General features: G+C 38.3%; 1 protein-coding gene across 2 annotated transcripts in view; it reads right to left on the bottom strand.

Annotated features, from left to right (window-relative positions):
- KITLG (KIT ligand) overlaps positions 1 to 19,522 on the bottom strand; it is an 85,644-nt gene that overhangs the window by 34,878 nt on the left and 31,244 nt on the right. For both annotated transcript variants that reach the window (XM_005606468.4, NM_001163962.2), the window contains exons 2-3: positions 15,193 to 15,306; positions 4,196 to 4,258 (exon numbers count right to left, since the gene is read on the bottom strand). In XM_005606468.4, the coding sequence (XP_005606525.1) occupies positions 4,196 to 4,258; positions 15,193 to 15,306 (177 nt within the window). The remainder of the gene's footprint in view (positions 1 to 4,195; positions 4,259 to 15,192; positions 15,307 to 19,522) is intronic.

Consider the following 19,522-nt stretch of genomic DNA (forward strand, 5'->3'; position numbering starts at 1 on the left):
AATCTGAACACAATTATTAAGAAATGTCAAAGGGAAACATTTTTATTCAAAAATTTCAACATCACAAAGACAAAAGAAGGCTGAGGAACTCTTCAAGTAGACTAAAGACACATGATGTATTAGTTTCCACGAACTTAGTGGCTTAAAACAGTACAAATTTATTATTTTATAGTTCTTGAGGTCAGAAGTCCAAAATAGGTCTTACTAGGCCCAAATCAAGGTGTTTTATGGGGCTGTTTCTTCTAGAGGTTCTGCAGGAGAATCCCTTTCCTTGGCCTTTTCCAGCTTTTAGAGGCTGCCTGCATTCCTTGGCTTGTGGCCCCTTCCTCCATCTCCAAAGCCAGCAGTGTAACATCTTCAAATCACTCACGCTGGCTCTGATACTCCTGGCCCCTCTCTTATAAGGATTCACATGATTAGATTGGACCCACCTAGATAATCCAGGATAATCTCCCCATTTAAAATTCTTAACTTAATTATATTTGCAAAAGCCCTTTTGCCATGTAAGGTAAGATATTCACAGCATGAGACATCTTTAGGGAGCCATTACTCTGCCTATCACACATTACATCAAAATGCAAATCAAGATCCTAGATTGGATCTTGTGCTGGAGGAAAAGAAAGGCTAAAAAAAAAAAGATAAAATTGAAATACAGCCAATAGACTGAAGTATTTTAGTTACTACTAAATTTACTGAAGCTGACAACCATACTGTGGTTACATAAGAGAAAATCCTTTACTTAGGAAATACACACTGAAGTATTTAGGGGTAAACAGCCATTACGTATGTGACTTAACAGGTTTAGAAAAATAATAAAGCACATATGTGCACACAAAGTAAGCATTTAGTAAAGTAAATAAGGCAAAATGTTAAAAGTAGATGAATCTGGATTAAAGGGTATAAGGGTGTTCTTTGACTACTCTTACAACTTTTCTGTAAATGTGAAATTATTTCCAAATAAAAAGTTAAAACTGATGAATAGATCATTTATTTTAATTAAAAATTGGTGAAGAATTTCTTACTCAAAACCATAAGCAATTCATAGTTTATATCATTTTGTAGACATGAGAATGACTTCAGATGTGTGGCACAAATTCAGCAACTCAATTTTTGTTCTCTCTACAATGCTAGTAAATGGAGAGGATCAGAAATGTTAAGGATTTTGAAGGTTAGGGACTTAAAGCAAATCCTAATGGTCTGGAAATATTATAGTTTTGAAGAGTTTAAAATAGAATTGGTTATTATCATTGGATTTAAATAGCAACTGTTTGATCACACCCTGCTATTTATTTGTGAGAGAGAATCTGCTAGGTAATTTTCTAAGGCCCTTAGAAAAGCAGCCTCTCCTTTTCAGGAGTATTTAGCTGATTTTTAAAACAAAAGCAAAAAATAAAGTGCATTCTATTTTAGAGCTTTCTTCCACCTAGTGCCTCAGGCAGAATTTTATTGCTTTGGCCCCAGAGAATCTTTTTGGTGCCTGACTACCACTCCACCCTTTATTGTTTAAAGACAAAAGATAAGGCAGCTGGGACTCTGACCTCTAACAAATAATCAGGGGCCTCTCCACTGGGAAACTCCTCTCGTCTTGGCAGAAACTAACATTTTAAAATGAAGGTAAAACAAAGCAAAAGATCCCCGTTTCTGCCCAAAGCCCTGTGCACGGGTTGTTTTTCCTGCCAACTGTGGGAGCCAAGAACAGAGTTTCTCCTGTTGTGCCAGGATGGTGTGCCAAGATCAAATAATAGTGGACTTTTCTCAATTATAGAAACAAGAAAAAAATACGTGGCACTGAATCAGATTTATTTTTACAAGTTTGGCTCTTGCTATTACCAGCCCATACTGAAATCTATGATTTTGCACAATCTAAGATTACACCAGCACAAAATAATCTGTTTCATTATTTTCAGTTTAACACTTGTTGTTTTTCAAAGAGCTGCATGATTTCTTTGAGCAATCAGAGGCCTAAATGCTTCTACAGGGTGAGCAGGGTGTGTCTTTATTACTTACCTGCTTCACTTAGAATACTTTCCGTCGCTATTGTAATTATTTAGATGCTCACACTCTGTTAACTTGGGGTTCAGAGTCAGATGACCTGTGATTTCTCTTTAAGACCTTCACTTTCCAGTTGTATAACCTCAGGCGAAATACTTCTGGGCTGTAAACCTCAACGTATCATTTGTAAAATAGGAACCATAGAAGCTATCTTGCCTTCCTCACAGGGCTTTTCTAATCATCCAAGGAGATAAATATGTGAAATCATTTTGAATATAAAAAGGCCAGAAAATTTCCTCATCAGTTATTATTAAAGGTTTTGAACATCAGTCTGATTGATGTGTATTTATTTCTTAAAGTGTCTGGTAAAGTGCTTTCTCCCTAGTTTTTCCTAAACAAGTACTTGCTGACTGAGTGATTGAATGACTAGATTAGTTCATTTTCAGGCTGCTATAATTTTATATTCCTATTTCCAGAGAATTCCCCCTAACTCAGTAGGACAGACATTGACCTAGACTTGAAGATAATTGATTCAACATGAAGATACGTGTTCTAAGAAGTTCTAAGGAACTTTAGATAGTTCATGGTGAAATGCTTACTCTACTAAATAAAAAGAAACATGCCTTTCACATTGTCTTGAAATAACAAACATGTAGTCTTTGAAAGACTTTTCAAGCACAAGCACTTAGTGATGTGCTTAACACACTTAAACTGGTAATAATTTGGATTGACTAATCCCCAGAAATTACTCAAAGCCTAAGACAACTTGCAAAGATGGATGTGTAACAAGCATTTGGTAAATTATGGAAAGATGTTGACTTGCGGAGCAGAGAGTAACCCAATTGGCTTAAATTAACTCAAGGAACACAATACAGTAGTTAAAATGGAGCAACATGGTACATGTCACAGGCATGTTGCAAAATATAACCTAGTTGCAAAGTGGTATGTGCAGTATAACAGCATTAACATAAACTATGAAAACATGCAAATATCTTACGTATAGATGCATAGTTTGCAGTAAAAGTATAAGAGCATGAAGGGCTACTATGCACTGTCAGGCTCAACACAACTCGGGGCGATGCTCTTCTCATGTCAAGCCCTGAAACCATGCCTTGGAATTAAAATTTCCAGCTCAGAATACCTGCCCTTAAGAGACAAAGTATTGGGGGCCGGCCCTATGACCGAGTAGCTAAGATGGCGCGCTCCACTTCGCTGGCCTGGGGTTTTACCAGTTCGGGTCCGCTCATCAAACCATGCTGAGGCGGCACCCCACATAGCAGAACTAGAAGGATGTACAACTAGAATATACAACTATGTACTGGGCGGCTTTGGGGAGAATAAGAAAGAAAAAAAAGGATTGGCAACAGACGTTAGCTCAGGGCCAATCTTTAAGAAAAAAAATATATAAACAAAGAAGGAGGTGCCAATTAATCAGACTGAAAGTGCGTGTGAGGTGGTTGACTCGCTATCTGCAGGCTCACGACATTAGAAAAAAAATAAAGAGACAAATTGTCCCTAACAGACAAAGTGAGGACTAATGGAGATAGGAAAGGGGCATACAGGGGACTTCAGTTATATTTTTAACGTTTCATTATTAAAAAATATATTTGAAGCAAATATTGCACAATGGTAAGGTTTGACAAGCTGTGTGGTGGGTACTCAAGCATTACATGTATGAATTCTGAAACTCTGTAATGAGAAAAATAATTAAAATTTCTTGGTTGCAGTAATAAGGAGTATTTATTTATTAAACATACCCACATATTTTTATTGTAAGGTTCTAGGAATCTATCACACTACTAATAAATTCTGAGATAAAATATTTTGTGTTCTCTAAATAAGAAAGAGACTTATAGAGGACCTTTTCAGGTATGAAAAGAATTTACATAATTTTCCACTCAAGCCTTTTTGGGGTAGGCTAAAGGAAACAGAAATTTGTGGCTTGCTCTAAGGAAGACAATCTTATTTACTTTGGGAGAATAGATCTAAGACACGTATTGAAATGTTCAGCTGGAATCAAAGTTTAGCAGCTGCTTGAGGGAAAAAAAAAAACTATGCAAGTCAAATTCCAAAGATATCTTCTGCAAATCCTGACAATTAGCAAACTCCTAAAGGGCAGATAATTTCCTGTCTCAATGCAAATGATCCCATCTCTTTTGTCGGTTCCTAAAATGAAACTCTTAGAAATGCACAGTTTACATACCAAAACGTCCATCCCGGGGACATATTTGAGGGTTATCTTATAGTCTTTTGGAAGATTTGCCACCTACAGAAACCAAAAAAAGAAAGAAAAAAAAATCGGTGAGAAAAATCCATACATATCAATTAATCATATTGTTTTTAGTGGTTTGGTGAAAAACACATACAAACCTGTTATGTTTTTAAGCTACCACTGAATTTCAATATTTACATATATAGTGACTTTTCATTCTTCATTTTCCTTTGTAATCAAAGGCACTCTCAAAAAATAAAGTAAGTGATAATACAAATCTTTTGGACTCCAAATTCAGTAATGGGTGGCTAAGTACAACCTACTGAGTTTTGGGAACATGATCTGAAATTCAATTTCCATCTGTGGTCTTGGAATTCCTTTCCAAGTAGTTTGTATTCCTTTCCAAAATAGTAGGACTATTTTCCTACTTGTTCCTTGATAGAATTAGTAATGCAAAGTATTTTCTTGTATATTGGTTCTCAAAATGATGTCACCATCACCAAGGAACCTGTTAGAAACACAAATTCTCAGGCCACACTAGAGCTACCGAGTCCTACATAACAAGTACTTTAGATGATTTCGATGCTTGCTTAAGTTCAAGAACTACTGTTCTTTGTTGCTCCTAGAAAAGTCAGTGAAACTTCAAAAGAACAACACTACTAATGAGATGCAAATGGTTTATAACTTAAATAATTTAGAAACATTCAGTTCTGTGATATAAGCTAATTTACTTACCCAGGACTGAACATTTGAGATGCCTCAAATGTTTACCTAGTTTCTTTTAAAGGCTTTAAAAAATATCTTAACACATTTCCATCAGTCATTGTGGCATAAGTTGAACAAGCACCCAATTTGGAACCAGGGAATTTAGAAAGAATCTAAATTCTGTACTTTGCTTTCTCTCATCTGTAAAATGGAGATAAATGTACCAATGCCAAATAGTTTATGATTGAGATAAGTGAATATGCCAAACATTTCATAAACACCCAATCCATATTCTCTGTTGAGAGCTATGTTGGCAGCTGACTTCCAAGGCATATATCCTGCTAAGTTACAGAGTTCTAGGTTCTCTTATCTTCTTTCTTACATACCATACCAACTCTGTCATCTCACCCTTCTAGCACCGTTAAAATTTCCAGCTGAATAATACAGCCAAAAACTGATTTAGTCCATTGAGTCTCAAAACAATATACAACATAAAATGTCATTTTGCACCCCTACATCTTCAACAGACCTACCTTGCTTTTGCAGACTTATTTTCCCCTTCATCTATCTCTAAAAACTTTACTGGTCCCCATAGTACGCCGAGATCTTGTGCCTATTTGCTGGACTAGGTCATCTCTGACAAGTCTCCTATAAACAATCCATAGGTTTCTTCTTGGCCTTGCCAATAGCTTCTAGAATCTGAGAACAATTTGGTGAGAAAAGAATCCAGGCAAAGGCATAAGTAGGCGGAGAGGAGCCAACGTAGGAACTGATCCCATTATGCTCACTACCATTCAACCTCCTATGGTACCAGCTCACACTCATCTCAGCCTTGAGCCTAACACTTACTGAATATTTACCATGTGTGGGCATGGTGCTCACTAAGGGCTTATGTCGCATGATTACATCCAATCCTCACATGCCTGTGACATATTATCTCTATTTAACAGATGAAAAACTTGAGGCTCAAAGAGGTCAAGTAACTTGACTAAGGTTACACAGCTACTATGCATTAAGTCTGGACTAGAACTCAGGTCTCTGACAGCAGAGCCTCCCTCGCCTCTTAGCTCCACTACATTTTCATCCACGCTCTGGACACTTGTCCTGGTATTTTCTACCCACAAGGCTCCCCATCATCCCTCCTCGTGCCACCCCCAATAAATTAGTAGAGTCCTTGCTGCTTCTTGAAAACTCATCTGGGCTGCCACACAAGGTGGCATTTTTGTTTTTAATTTAGGGGGCACTTTCCTGCTCTTTACATTTAACTTTCTTCCTCTCGGTCAAACTTCCCACCATGCTTCCATAATTTCTTTTGTCTTCTCGATCTTCACCTTCATCTTTGAAAAGCAAAATGGACCTAGTCATTTTATGAAAACCTTGGTGGTAAAGACACAGCTGACATCTTTGCAGGTACAAAAGCTGGAATGAGCTAAATAGTAACATTCTATTTTGTTATGAACCAACCATGTAAACTAAAGCCATTCCAGATGGAGAAACATGGCCAGAAGCGGCAGGTGTTCTGGACACAAGCTGCTTGACAATCTAGCCCCTCCTTAAGCATAATTTACATAATAAAAAAGTAAAGATAGCATCAATCACATTAGTATTCAGAAAACTTAGGGCCCAAGTATATATCTAAAGAGCAGAGAAAATGTAAAGGATATGCTGACCAATTCCATTGTATTAGTAATTTATATATAAAAGTTGGTTCAAAGACATCAAAGAAACCTTACAATAAGTTCTCTGACCAACACACTGAAATCTCCATACTTTACCCACTTGAGAGGTATATAATAATAAAGTAATTTCTGCATTAAATAGGTTTACTAATACTTAATTTTTGATGGGACTAAAAAGTAGGACTATTTTTGAAAAATACTTTACAATTCATAATAAGTTTTGATATACAGTCTTTACTACAAGCCCATGAGATATATATTATTAAGCCTAATTACAGAAGAAAACATGGAGGTTCAGAGGTTAAGTGGCATCCCAATGCTAGAGGCATCAGGAGTTCTGGTGGGCAGGATGCAAACCCTGTCTCTGTGTGCTGTCTCAGCACAGTTATCCACAGAGCAGTCTCCCCTGTATTACTTTCTTGGCTTGCATTGGTTTCCTTCCAATTACATTTGGAAGAGAATTTAGGAAGTCTAGTTGTAGATTTTTATGGTTGCTTCATGAATTATTATATTACTTTTTAAGCATTTATACTATATTGAATAGCATTCCAAAAGCACAGATAACCTTGTGATAAATTTGGCTTCTCTGATGTATATTGATCATTGTGGAAACTTTGACAGAGTAGAGGGAGCCTTTGGCCTGGAAGTTGGAAGATGTTCCTTCACGGCAACTAGTTTGCTGTAGAAGTCACAGTGCAGGTTCTGGGGACACACTGCCCAGCTTGGATTCAGGCCCTGCCATAGGCTAACAGAGATGTTGGGCAAGTTACTTAACCTATTTAACCTCAATTTCCACATGTGTGAAATGGGAATCATAACAGAATCCAGAGGCTTTATAAAGACTACACAAGGATTAAATAACTTGTTTAAAATACTTTGTGCTTGAGCATGGTGTGTGAGTGAGCATGAGTTTTTATTATTATTAAATGCAAGGGAGTGGGACATTCTGGATAGAGGAAGGGTCATATGCAAAGACAAAGACATGGGAAAGCACAAGGTGCATTTGGAGAGCGGGACAGATAATGCAGGTTCCAGCAGATAAGAGGTAAGAAATACACCAGGAAAGCCACATTCGAGAGGCACCTGAATGCTAGGCTAAGGAGGCCAAAAGGGAGGCAGTGAAGTCCAGTGGGACCAGTTCTACCACCAGAACCCTATGGCAAGTCACTTTTGCCTCAGTCACTCTGCTTCCTCTCTACAGAACTTCTACTCCGCGTCTGTAAAATGAAGAAGGTGAACTAGACAATTACTAAAAACTCAGTCTGCTTTAAGCAGCAGTACCACACTGTGTTTAAGCAGGGAGGGAACACAATGGTAAATTTAGGAAGATTTGTCTGGAAGATGAATTAGGGCAAGGAGAGAATAGAGACAGGGAGCAGTTTAGAAGGAAAGTGCCAAACACGGGTTCAATATTTATACAGAGACTGGAAGCTGAAAGAAGGAGAAATGTGGTTTAGGTTCCAGGGAAGTATGCTATTGGTAGGGTTAAATGGATAAGTAAGCAAGGCTACAGATTTTTATCCCAGTAAAATAAGTTCAGGGCAAAAAAATAAAATAAATAGAACATAAATGATGGAAAATTTTACCAAAGGCCAAATTATTTCCATGAGCTTTGTAGTTTGTAGCATGAGGATGTCAACACTATGCCAAACAGTAAAACGTACAAACTGCAAAAACAAGACACTTGATGATGGGCTCACTTTATTAGGGGGACCCATTTGCTACCTTCTTTGAACGTCTTAAGGATTGACCATACTCAGTGACACTGGGGGGAAAACCCCACAAAAACGCATACGGGAACAGCATGCAGAAATGCTAGAAACTCAGCCAAGAAAAAGTCTCTGCAAGCCAAACAGGCACCGGCTGCATCCCACCCCCTGCAGGTATCTGGACTCAGGAGAAGAAGAACTCAAAGTCAGAACATTTAACTCCCTCTCTAGCCCACTGATCTAAAACCTTTGGATCTCATGATTCAAATGTCTTTGAGGTCTCTAAATCTCATGAAATCAGTGGCTGCTCAGACATATTTGGTGAGACACTTACTGGTCTGGCTGTCTCTTCGAAGTTCTAGGTAAGAATCAAAATGCAGTAGCAACTCATGATTCCTTTGACATTATACCTAAAATGTTGTGCATATATGAACCTTTTTGGGAGAAGGAATCCACAGTTTTCAGTCTCATCAGACCCAGAGAAGTTTAAGAATCAATGCTGTAGAGGAAAAAAAATCTCCACTTGTACCTAAATATCCCAGTTGACTCATGAACAGCGGCTTAGCATAATGTTGGTTGTTCAGCCTTCAGAAATAACACAGGAGAAAGCTTTTCGCTTTTTAAATTTCTTCTAATAAGTCATCTCCTGTTAATACTGACTAAAAAGCTAACCAATTAGGTCAATTACCTTTAGTTTTCAAACGTATCTGGTTCATTTAAAAAAAAAATAACTCAATTAGTGATTTTTTAAAAAGTTAAGATGACAACCTCGTAAAACTTTTCTATGTTAGTTTTTCTCAGTGAAGAATACCTAAATAAAGAATACCTAAATAAAGATGATTCTTGTCCCCTTTCAAATAGAAGAGATTAAAACCTGTTTTGCCTATTTCACAGACACACCATTTAATGATGATTCCAATTAAATAGCACTAATTGAACTTCTACAATATGATCAATTCCTAATGATAAGATGACTACTACCTAAGAAACAAAATTCAAGAAGTTAGAGCGATAATTCCTAAATTGCAGTTGACATTCACATCTTAAATTAAGACATCATAAATTATAAACTGGGTTCTTGTGCTCCAGAGATAGGTAGTTATGTGTTCAAACTTCTGCTCCTCTTCCTATTTCCAGGTGAGGATGGTCAGGTTATTTACCATCACTAGGCCTCAGACTCCTAACCAATAAACTGGTGGTAAAAACAACTACCTCCTAGTGTTGCGAGGTTTAAGGGGAGAATCCCTACAAAGTGTTTTGCATGGTGCCTGAATATAACACACTCACCACTGCTTTAAAAAGTCAAGGAGCAGGAGACATGTTATCTAAGTGGTTTATCCTATGAAGGAAGAGCAAGTTTTCTTCATGATAAGATTGACGTGCTTGGTAATATAGCAAGCCATCTAATTGTCAGTTTTTACAAATATTATTTCTAATACACTTCTTTCCTTTCTTTGAATACTAAATTTGAGCCTGAAATTTAACCTTGAAATAGAGAAAGAAATACTGAGCACAGGAGCAGAAATTAAAATGCTAAGTATTGCAAACTAATAAAAACAAACTTTAAAAACATTCCAACTATAAAACCATTGTTTTTCAAGGGTCAAACAGAACTATATGAGACCTCAACTTTTAAAGAGAAGATATGCTTAGAAAAGTTTAGAATTCACCTAAAAATGGAAAGACTCAGAGACTCTAATCCTCCATTTTAATGCGGTGGATTCTATTTAAAGAACACTGTATTTTAAGAAGAATAAAAATCAGAATTATTGAAAACTATCCATTCAAAGTGTGAACATTTGTTATCTGAGGATATTTTTATAAGCTCCCATTATGTTAACCTCCAAGAATCACACATTAATATAACATACTTAAAATTAGTGCCTATCACAAGATGAGAAAGACCATGAATTCTCAGGAGAGTTTTAATTCTATTTTGATTTGTAGACTGAATTTGAAAAGACAGTCATTTCACCTTTACAAGGTGAGCTGGAACAGCAACCTGCCTTAAGCATTTTGAGGAAGACAAATAATTATTCAATAGATATTTAAAGATAGAAAGGTTTTTAAAAAGCAACAAGGTCACATTAAATTGAATTCCTCCAAATGAAGGAAAAATATCACCAAAAATGACAGGAACAGTAGGAAGAACAAAAGTGGACACTAATTCAACCATTTCAATACGTGATTTCCTCCTTACATCAACACAGCCATTAAAAGCCGCAGTCTTTCCTCTAGATACATGTTTTTAAAGTTGGATTCATCCTCTTCCCAGATACTTGACCCTTCCTTAAGGTAGGTCTGAGTTTGCCATTTAAAACAAGTCTTGCAACATTTTTTAGAAACAAAGCAACATGTTCTGTAAATAAATGAACTATTATGCTGAGTAAACACGTCAGAAGGATTTAAAATGAAAACCATAGGGACCGGAAGGGCAGTACAAAGTGTCCAAGCAGAAATTAAAAAAAAAAAAAAATGACAGTAAAGTCATAAATCATGTGCTTCTGTGACATGAGAATCACCCCGAGCAAACACACTTAAGGTTTGTGGGCACTGTGTGAGTTGCTACCTATTGCAAAGACGGAACTGGGAGAGACTGCAGAGGAAGGAGTTCAGTTGAAGAAACTATTGTGAGCACGAGGCACAAAGGTACTGTCAACCCACTTTCCCTTAAATAAAACGTACCAACAACATTATGCCTGCAAAGCAAAGCTCTCCCATTATACATAACCTCCTTTAGTCAAGGCATTACTGAATTATTCCAAAAGGTGCAATCTGAAGAAGTATCATTATGGAATAAAAGAACTTCAGAGCTAAAAAGGGGCCTTCAAAGTTATCTAATTTAGTAGTTCTCATCTTTTGGGGGGGGTGGTCACAGACTTCTCTGGGAAGCAAATGAAAGCTACACACCCTCTTCTCAGAAATGCACACATGACACACACAGGCACAATCTGGAGTTCCATTTGCAATAGTCTGAAGTTTATGAACCCTAGATTAAGAACTATTGATCATGTCTTTGTTCCTCATTTTAAAAACCAGAAATTGAATCCCAGAGAAGTTCAGGGATTTATTTGCCCAAGGCCACAAAGCTAGGTAACAGCAGAACTGGTATTCAAGTAACCCAGTATGCCTGGTCGACTTCAAGATACTTTGCCCATTGTCCTTTAGAGAGAGGCTGTGATCATCTGTATCCATAAAACTCAAAAGTCATCATGATCCTGTTTGAATGCGTGAAATTAATGAGTTTTAGGCTAAGGATGGAAACCCAGCTTTTTTCAAACATGAAAAGAAAGCCCGACATTCTAAGTATTAGGGCCTAAGCAGTTCCGGCACTTCTATGCAAATAACTATCACCTGGGACACTAATGGGACCTACTAAGTTCCAACACCCATCTCCACAAGCTGAGATTCCACATTTCTGCAGTATGGCCCTGACAGCTGTACTTTTAACAAGTACCCTAAGAGACTGTGATTGGACGGGCGTCAAACGACATCCCACAAACTCTGGCTTAAAGCAGTGGCTTTCATACATTTTCTCATAAGCTCGATTCTTTTTTCAAACCAAGTCTTATTTGGAAACCCAGATACATAAACCAAAGCAGAGTGGCTGGGTGGGCTCTAGGAGCCAGTTTGAAAACCACTGTTCTAGAAGACACGTCACTGGTAATGGGACCAGGAGCTGGGCTTCACTGCTCTTGGATCTCACTTTCCTTATTTATAAAATAGTTTGTCTAGATTGTCTCTAAATTCCCCTCCAGCTCCAGTATCTAATATCCCACAAACACCACCACCACCACCACTCCTAATAGCCAATATTTAGCAGGCACTTGCTGTGTTCCTAGAACTGTCCTATTAACTTATTTAACCCTCACAATCACTCTGTGAGGTTAAGTACTATTAACCTATTATACACTGATGAGGAAACTGAGGCACAAAGTGGTTACGTGACAATAATTGTGGTAAAAAATGTATATACACATTTTCTTATTTAATCTATACCACAAGATTGGGAGGTTAGAACTGAGATTTAGAAAGGTAGTTACTGACCCAAGGGCAAAGAGCTGGGATTTTAAACTCAGGTCGGCCAGATTCCCAAATCCATTCTCTTAACCAATATACTAGCACAGGTTGGGTCCTATGTTATACCATGAAATCTTATAAATGGCACCCATTTGTGTGTTGTTATTATGATGTTAGTGATATGCATTTACATATTCATAGAGATGGCTTAGCTCCCAAATGAGGTTATAAACACTGAGATCAGGGATTAGGGATTATTTTATAGTTTTCTATTTCTTACTCTATAAAATACAGGCTGTGTAGTATGTAGGTCTTTATTCAATTAGAAGTGATCTTCTGAGTCCTACTTTTTATTACCTTGATCTTTTCCAATAATTCAAAGTAAACACACTAATTTCACTAGATCAACTCTTGAAATTAAAAATTTTCCCCCTGAGTCAGTTGCTGGAATGGAGAAAAAACCCTTTTCTCAGTTTAATCATTTCACGTTTGCCCTTGGGATGAGAAATTATATTTTTGTTTCAATATTAATAAGTATCCCTTTTCTAGGAATTCTTTCTCATTAATGCTTCTTGCCATTTTTCCTTGTATTGACTGATACGTAAGACTGAAAATAAGCAGATGGTTAAACACAAGAATGGAAAATCTTGGCAGGTGCTTATAATACCTTCTTACACCACTTGAAAATATCAGTTTGGCATTTCACTGGAAGTCGTGCTCATTAAGTAGTATTCCTCAAACACTTAGCAAACAATAATATCTACAAGTAATTTTTCTTAAATACCATGTTAATCTTGGATATGCTCAGTCTGTGGTCAGATACACCATCATCTTCCAACTATGATTTATTGCCCACATACTTAAAATTGCTCCCTAGGATCAGAACGGATCTCCCCTGCTCATTCTCACATCCATGGTGACACCATCAGCTACAGGAGAGCTGTTATTTCCCAGCTGTGACTTATTTTAAGCCGATTTTGGAGACATATTAATGTGACATCCATATAAATCTGTACAACATAGATAAAATTAGTCATAAAAAGAATGGAGATCAAATTTAGTTTCTAAACTTTGACAGAATAGATCATCCAGAACTGTAGTTCCTAAACCTCCTTTCAGAAATGTCTTAAAAATATAGATGCCTGGAGCCCTTCCTCAGACCTCTGGAATCAGTGGGGTCCAGACACCTGTAATTTCAAGAAGCACCACAGGCGATCACAGTGACCACCACAGTTGTGCACATGATTACTTCACTCATCAGACAAACATTTAATGAGTGTCTTCTATCAATACAAAATTCAGAATATAAACATATATTTTCTTTTCAGTACAGTTTTTTGGGTCACAAACCAACAAGCAACTTGAGGAAAAGGGCCATGATCTATGTTTTTTTTAAAAAAAACACTTCCTCCTCACCTCCATCCCTATACCCAATACCTAGCTGGGCATCTAGCAGGCAAATGTTCCACTGTCGTGGCAACAGCCCGTCGAATAAAACACATTGACAAATCTTCAGATACTGCATCAAAGGATACTTTTAAACCTGGACCCTCCAGGTATACTTCTAAGGAATCTGCATAAATTGTGTATGTGTGTGTGTTCCTAATTCTGCATTGAGGTTACGCTAGCAAGATGCTGATCATAGCATTAAACTTATTTTGAAGTTTGGCTATGAACCCAAAATAAAACATATAAACCAGGAAATGTATATCGAGAGGAGGGAAAATAAATATCTCAGTAAACATACTTTTCTTTCTTTTCTATATATCACGACCCTCATTTCTTTCCTATTCTCACATCACCTCTGTTCTCTAGACAATATTCAAGTAACTGAGTGCCGCTTGGCTATTTTGAACCAGGAACTCACAAAAAGGCTTCTCAAACTTTGTTCATCCTGAAATCATCCTCCGTAGCTCAAATGAGCATGTCCAATCTCCCCTAGATTGTGAGAGTTGGGAAGAGTGCAGTTCAGATGTCTTAGTATGCTTTCCCCCTCTGTGGGCTGCATCTTAAGAGAAGCATGGAATGAAGCTGGCAGTGACCAAGCAGCACCTGTGTCAAATGGCTTTTGTTGACTGAAGAGTTCCAATGTGACGAATGTGTGAGGTGAGTCTGGTCAACATTTGGGAAACAAACCACTCCTCCAACTATGTCCACTGAGAGAGCAAACAACAACGCACGTGTGACAGAGTCTTTATGCTGTTGGAAAGGAGAGAACGGCCAGCCATCACAGATCTGTGTCTTCTTTTTTTGTGAGGAATATTGGCCCTGAGCTAACATCTATTGTCAATTTTCCTCTTCTTGCTTGAGGAAGTTTGTCCCTGAGCTAACCTCTGTGCCAATCCTCCTCCATTTTGTATGTGGGATGCCGCCATGGCATGGCTTGATGAGCAGTGTGTAGGTCCACACCCAGGATCCAAACCCAGGAACCCCAGGCCACCGAAGCGGAGCGCTCGAACTTAACCACTACACCACAGGGCCGGCCCCACAGATCCCCTTTTGTTAGGCTTGTTCAAGAAGAGTAGGAAGACATGTGGAGGGAAAATAAGACACGCGGAAGAACCCACTAAAGAGATAATGGGGAAGAAGCAGGTGCTGGCACACGAGCACACAGAGAACTCTCCAGCGTCCTTCACTGCCTGTGAAAGAGATGAAAAGACCAGCGAAGACACAAAGCCACTGCAGTGGTGAGCAGTGGGTTAGTTCTACCAACAGGTTCTCCATCACCTTAAATATCTCCTGACCTGCTCTCTGTAAACCTTCTGGAATAACTCAATGATTTCTTTCCTTGTCTTAGAAAAATACTAATTTCGGGCAAGAAAAAATGAGCTCTTGTTCAAAACACAAGAAAGAGTCATGAAAAGCAAGGACTCACCAATTTTGTCACGTCTTTCACATCATCAGTCACACGGTTTTCACAGATTCCTTTGGTTTTGACGAGAGGATTAAATAGGAGCAGTTGAAGATAAATGCAAGTGATAATCCAAGTCTAAATAAAAACAGAAAAATTGCTGGTGTTAAAATCTGTAATCACTCAAATTATTAACAACTACATCTTAATGTGGAAACGGCAATCTATTATATTTTTTAAAAAATGCTACTGGCTTAAATACAATTAAATGGTGGGCATTCAAACCAGGCTAACCAAATTTTTAAAAATTCTCTTAAAATGTGGTTTGGATTTTTCATTTCAATGACATTATTGTTAACTTTTGTCAAAAGCTTTCTACAGCCAATTTCCTAATGGCAATTAGGAAGGAACTTGTAGCAACATGGAAAGGATTTCTTACTGAAGATGTTTTCTAAAAACTAGGGAATGCATAAAATTCATACCTTAGGGCACCAAAAGAAACTTTCTCTACTTTTTTTTTTTAAAAAGGTATGCTTTTTGGTGAGGAAGATTGGCCCTGAGCTAACATCTATTGCCCATCTTCTCTTTTTTTCCTCCCCAAAGCCCCAGTACATAGTTGTATATCCTAGTTGTAGCTCGTTCTAGTTCTTCTATGTGGGCTGCTGCCACAGCATGGCTTATGAGTGCTGTGTAGGATCCGCACCCAGGATCCGAACCAGCAAACCCTGGGCCGCCAAAGTAGAGTATGTGAACTTAACCACTCAGCCATGGGGCTGGTGCCTCTCTTCTTTAAATGTAGACTGTTTGGCAGGTAGTAGCTTAACCCTGAACAGTGCTTTAATCCAATAGTCTACAATAGTATTATCAGTCAAAGTAAAGGGGAGAGAGGTATTTTTAGACCTAGGACAGAATGTAACCTAATTTGTGAGACATCAAAAGAAGCATTGTTTTGAACCACAGCTTTTTAGACATTTAATAAGGAAAAATATTTCCTTAGTCAATAGGAAGACAGTCTTGAGTCCTAGTATGAAGTAATCACACACACACACACACATGCACTCATGCACACCTCTTTGAAGATAACACTTTCAACCATGTATTACAGTTACTTTTATGCTGACTTAGTTTTTCTTGTTAAAGAATATTTTAGGTTTTTAAGAAATTGGGCACATGATTTTTTTATCAGTATCTTTACAACACATAACACAGCACCTTGCATGTAAAAAGCGCTTAATATTTGCTGGATGAATCAGTGACCAGAGTAAAAACAGTCTACTGCCCTGAATTCAATACCTACTTATTGAGCACGTGTTATGAGACAGGGACTGTGCCCATCACTAGAGAAAAAATGGTAATGAAGATGCCCTTGAAACTCAGAGGCAGGTAAATAAATAATACCCGCACCTTGTGATAAACGCTTTGGGAGCACCAAGGAGGAAGCAATTAATCAATTAACCTTAAGGGGAAGGACTCATGGCAGGAAGACAGTGCCAAGGAAAGCCAAGGAGAGAATGTGACTCTGGCTGGATTTTGGAGGACAAGGAGGAATTTGCAAGAGTTGACAAGAAAGGGATGAGCATTCCAGGAAAAATAAACAGCAGGAATAAAGGCACGGAGATGTGAAAATATTTCAAAATGTGACAGTTCTACCCCCTTTTGAAATATATTTCTCTAAAACCCTCTTTCATGATAGGATTTGGGAATCCTCCCTAAGGATCTCTGTAAACGGACATCTCACTAATAACCATATTCATACTCTAGGCTCTAAGAAATATAAAGGCAGAAATTCTGTTACTTCTGTTCATCATGCCTTATGCCTGGCATTGAAGAAACACTGAACAACATTTGTTCACTCACTCATTGAGCAAATACTTACTGAGCACCTAGTACATGCCAGCCATTGTTCTAGATACTTAGGCTATACTAGTAAAAAAAAGCCAAAAATCCCTGCCTTCATGAGGCTTACCGTGTAGTGAGAGAAGGCAGACCACAACCAATAAACATAATAAGTAACTGGATTATATAGTATGTCAAAGGTGTTAAGTGTCATGGAAAAAGAAAAGTTAGACCAAGCTAAAGGGGATTGGGATTCTAATGCCTACTCTGCTCTACTAGCAGTAGTGGTTTTAGGTTCAAGTTGACAACCACACTCATGAGGCACTGGAGGGCTCACCCAGCACCAAGTGTACTTCTGAGCTTTAAGAAAGGACATAGGACAGGCAACAAAAGAGCACACAGAGCCCCAGCAGAGCAGAGGTCTCCTGACTCCCAGGCAGTCTCTAATGGCCACTTATCACTGCACACTTGGGATGTGTGTGGCAATGACAGGTGATGTTGAGTGGACAGGACCACTTCTCATGCTTCTGCCTTACTGGTTGAGTAGCCCCATCAGGGGCATGTGATGAGCTTCCATTCATTCTCCATCACAGTCACCTCCCACTAGCACCAGCCTCAACAATAAAGTACATATGGGTGCTTGTTCTGCTACCTAATAACTTCAGCAGGATTCTCTTGGATGAAGTATAGGAATACTCCCATAAATTTCCTGTTGCAAGGAGGATTATAGAGAGGGTCAAACCCCCAGGCACCACTGAGTCTAGAGAAAAGGCCATGAACTAGCTATTACCCCTTCTTTTCCAGAGCCTGCTTGAAATTTTAAACAGCGTGATATTTGGTGGTGCCTCATTGAGATGGCACTATTTTATCAAAGATTGGATGGAGCTAAGGGAATGATCCACTCAGGGGTCTGTGGAAAGAGTATTGAAGACAGAGAGAAAAGCTGGTACAAAGGCCCTACGGTCTAAGGAATGCACTTTATTGAAGGAACAGCAAGAGTAAACCACGGGGCAGTAGATGATGATGATATCAGAGAGAAAATGGAGAGGTCAGATCATGTAGGGTCTTGCACCCCATTCTCTGGACTTTTGACTTTTACTGCGAATGCAATGGGATTCATTGCAGGATTTTGAGGAGAGGAGAGATATGAACATATTTAAAATTTTTTTAAAAAGATTTTTTGTCAGTTTCTTACAAAATTGAACATACTTTTACTATATGATGCAGCAATGACACTCCTTAGTATCTAACCCCAAGGAGCTGAAAATTTAGGTTCACACAAAAATCTGCACACCGATTTTTAGGGCAGCTTATTTATAATTGCCAAAACTTGGAAGCATCTGGGATACTTTCAGTAGGTGATTGGATAAAAAAAACTGTGGTACATCCAGACAATGGAATATTATTCAGCACTAAAAGGAAATGAGCTATCAAGCTATGAAAAGACATAGAGAAACCTTAAGCGCATATTTACTAAGTGAAAGAAGCCAATCTGAAAAGGCTAAATACTGTGATTCCAACTACTATGACATTCTGTAAAAGGCAAAACTACAGAACAGTAAAAAGATCAGTGGTTGCCAGGGGTAAGAATGGGAGGGACGACTAGGTAGAGCATAGAGGATTTTTAGGGCAGTGAAAATACTCTGTATGATACTGTAATAGTAGACATATGTCATTACACATTTGTCCAATCTCAGAACGTACGATACTAAGAGTGAACACTAATGTAAACTATGGACTTGGGGTGATAATGATGTGTTGGTGTAGTTTCATCAATTGTAACAAATGTACCTCTCGGGGGTGGGGGGGCGGATGTTGATAATGGGAGAGGTTGTGCATGTGTGAGAACAGGGGGCACATGGGAAATCACTGTACCTTCCTCTCAGTTTTGCTGTGAACGTACTACTGCTCTAAAAAAGTCAAGTCTGGTTTGTTTTCGTTTTTAAAGATCACTTTTATTACTGTGGTGAGAACAGACTTTAGGGTAACAATAGATAGAAAGAGAGAGACCAGTTAGGGGCTTTTGCTATAATCCAAGCAAGAAAGGGTTGTAGCAGTGCATTGACCAGCAGTGGTTAGATTCTGTATGTCTCCTGAAGGCTGAGCCAGTAGGATTTCCTGGCAGTTGGAATGTGATTTGAGAGAAAGAGTCAAAGACGACTCTAAGGATTCTGGCCTGAGCAAGTGGAAGGATGGTGTTGCCATCAGCTGCTATGGGGAAGGCTGAGGGTAGAGAAGGTTTGGAGGGCAGATCAGAAGTTAGGTTTTGGGTATGCTAAGTTTGAAATGTCTCTGAGATATCCTGGTGATGACACTAGGTCAGGAGATTTGAAGCTGGATTTAGGAGAGAAGCCTTTGATATATAAATAAAATTTTAAGTAAAAGAGTGGGTGAGATCATCAAGGGAGTGACTCCAAATAGAAAAAGGGGAACAAATGACTGAATCCTACGGTGCTCTAACCTTAAGTGCTTTTAAGAGCTCTGGCAAAAGACGTAGAACTCACAAAGGAGCCTGAGA

This window comes from Equus caballus, chromosome 28 (genome assembly GCF_041296265.1).
Source record: "Equus caballus isolate H_3958 breed thoroughbred chromosome 28, TB-T2T, whole genome shotgun sequence".
NCBI lineage: Eukaryota > Metazoa > Chordata > Mammalia > Perissodactyla > Equidae > Equus > Equus caballus.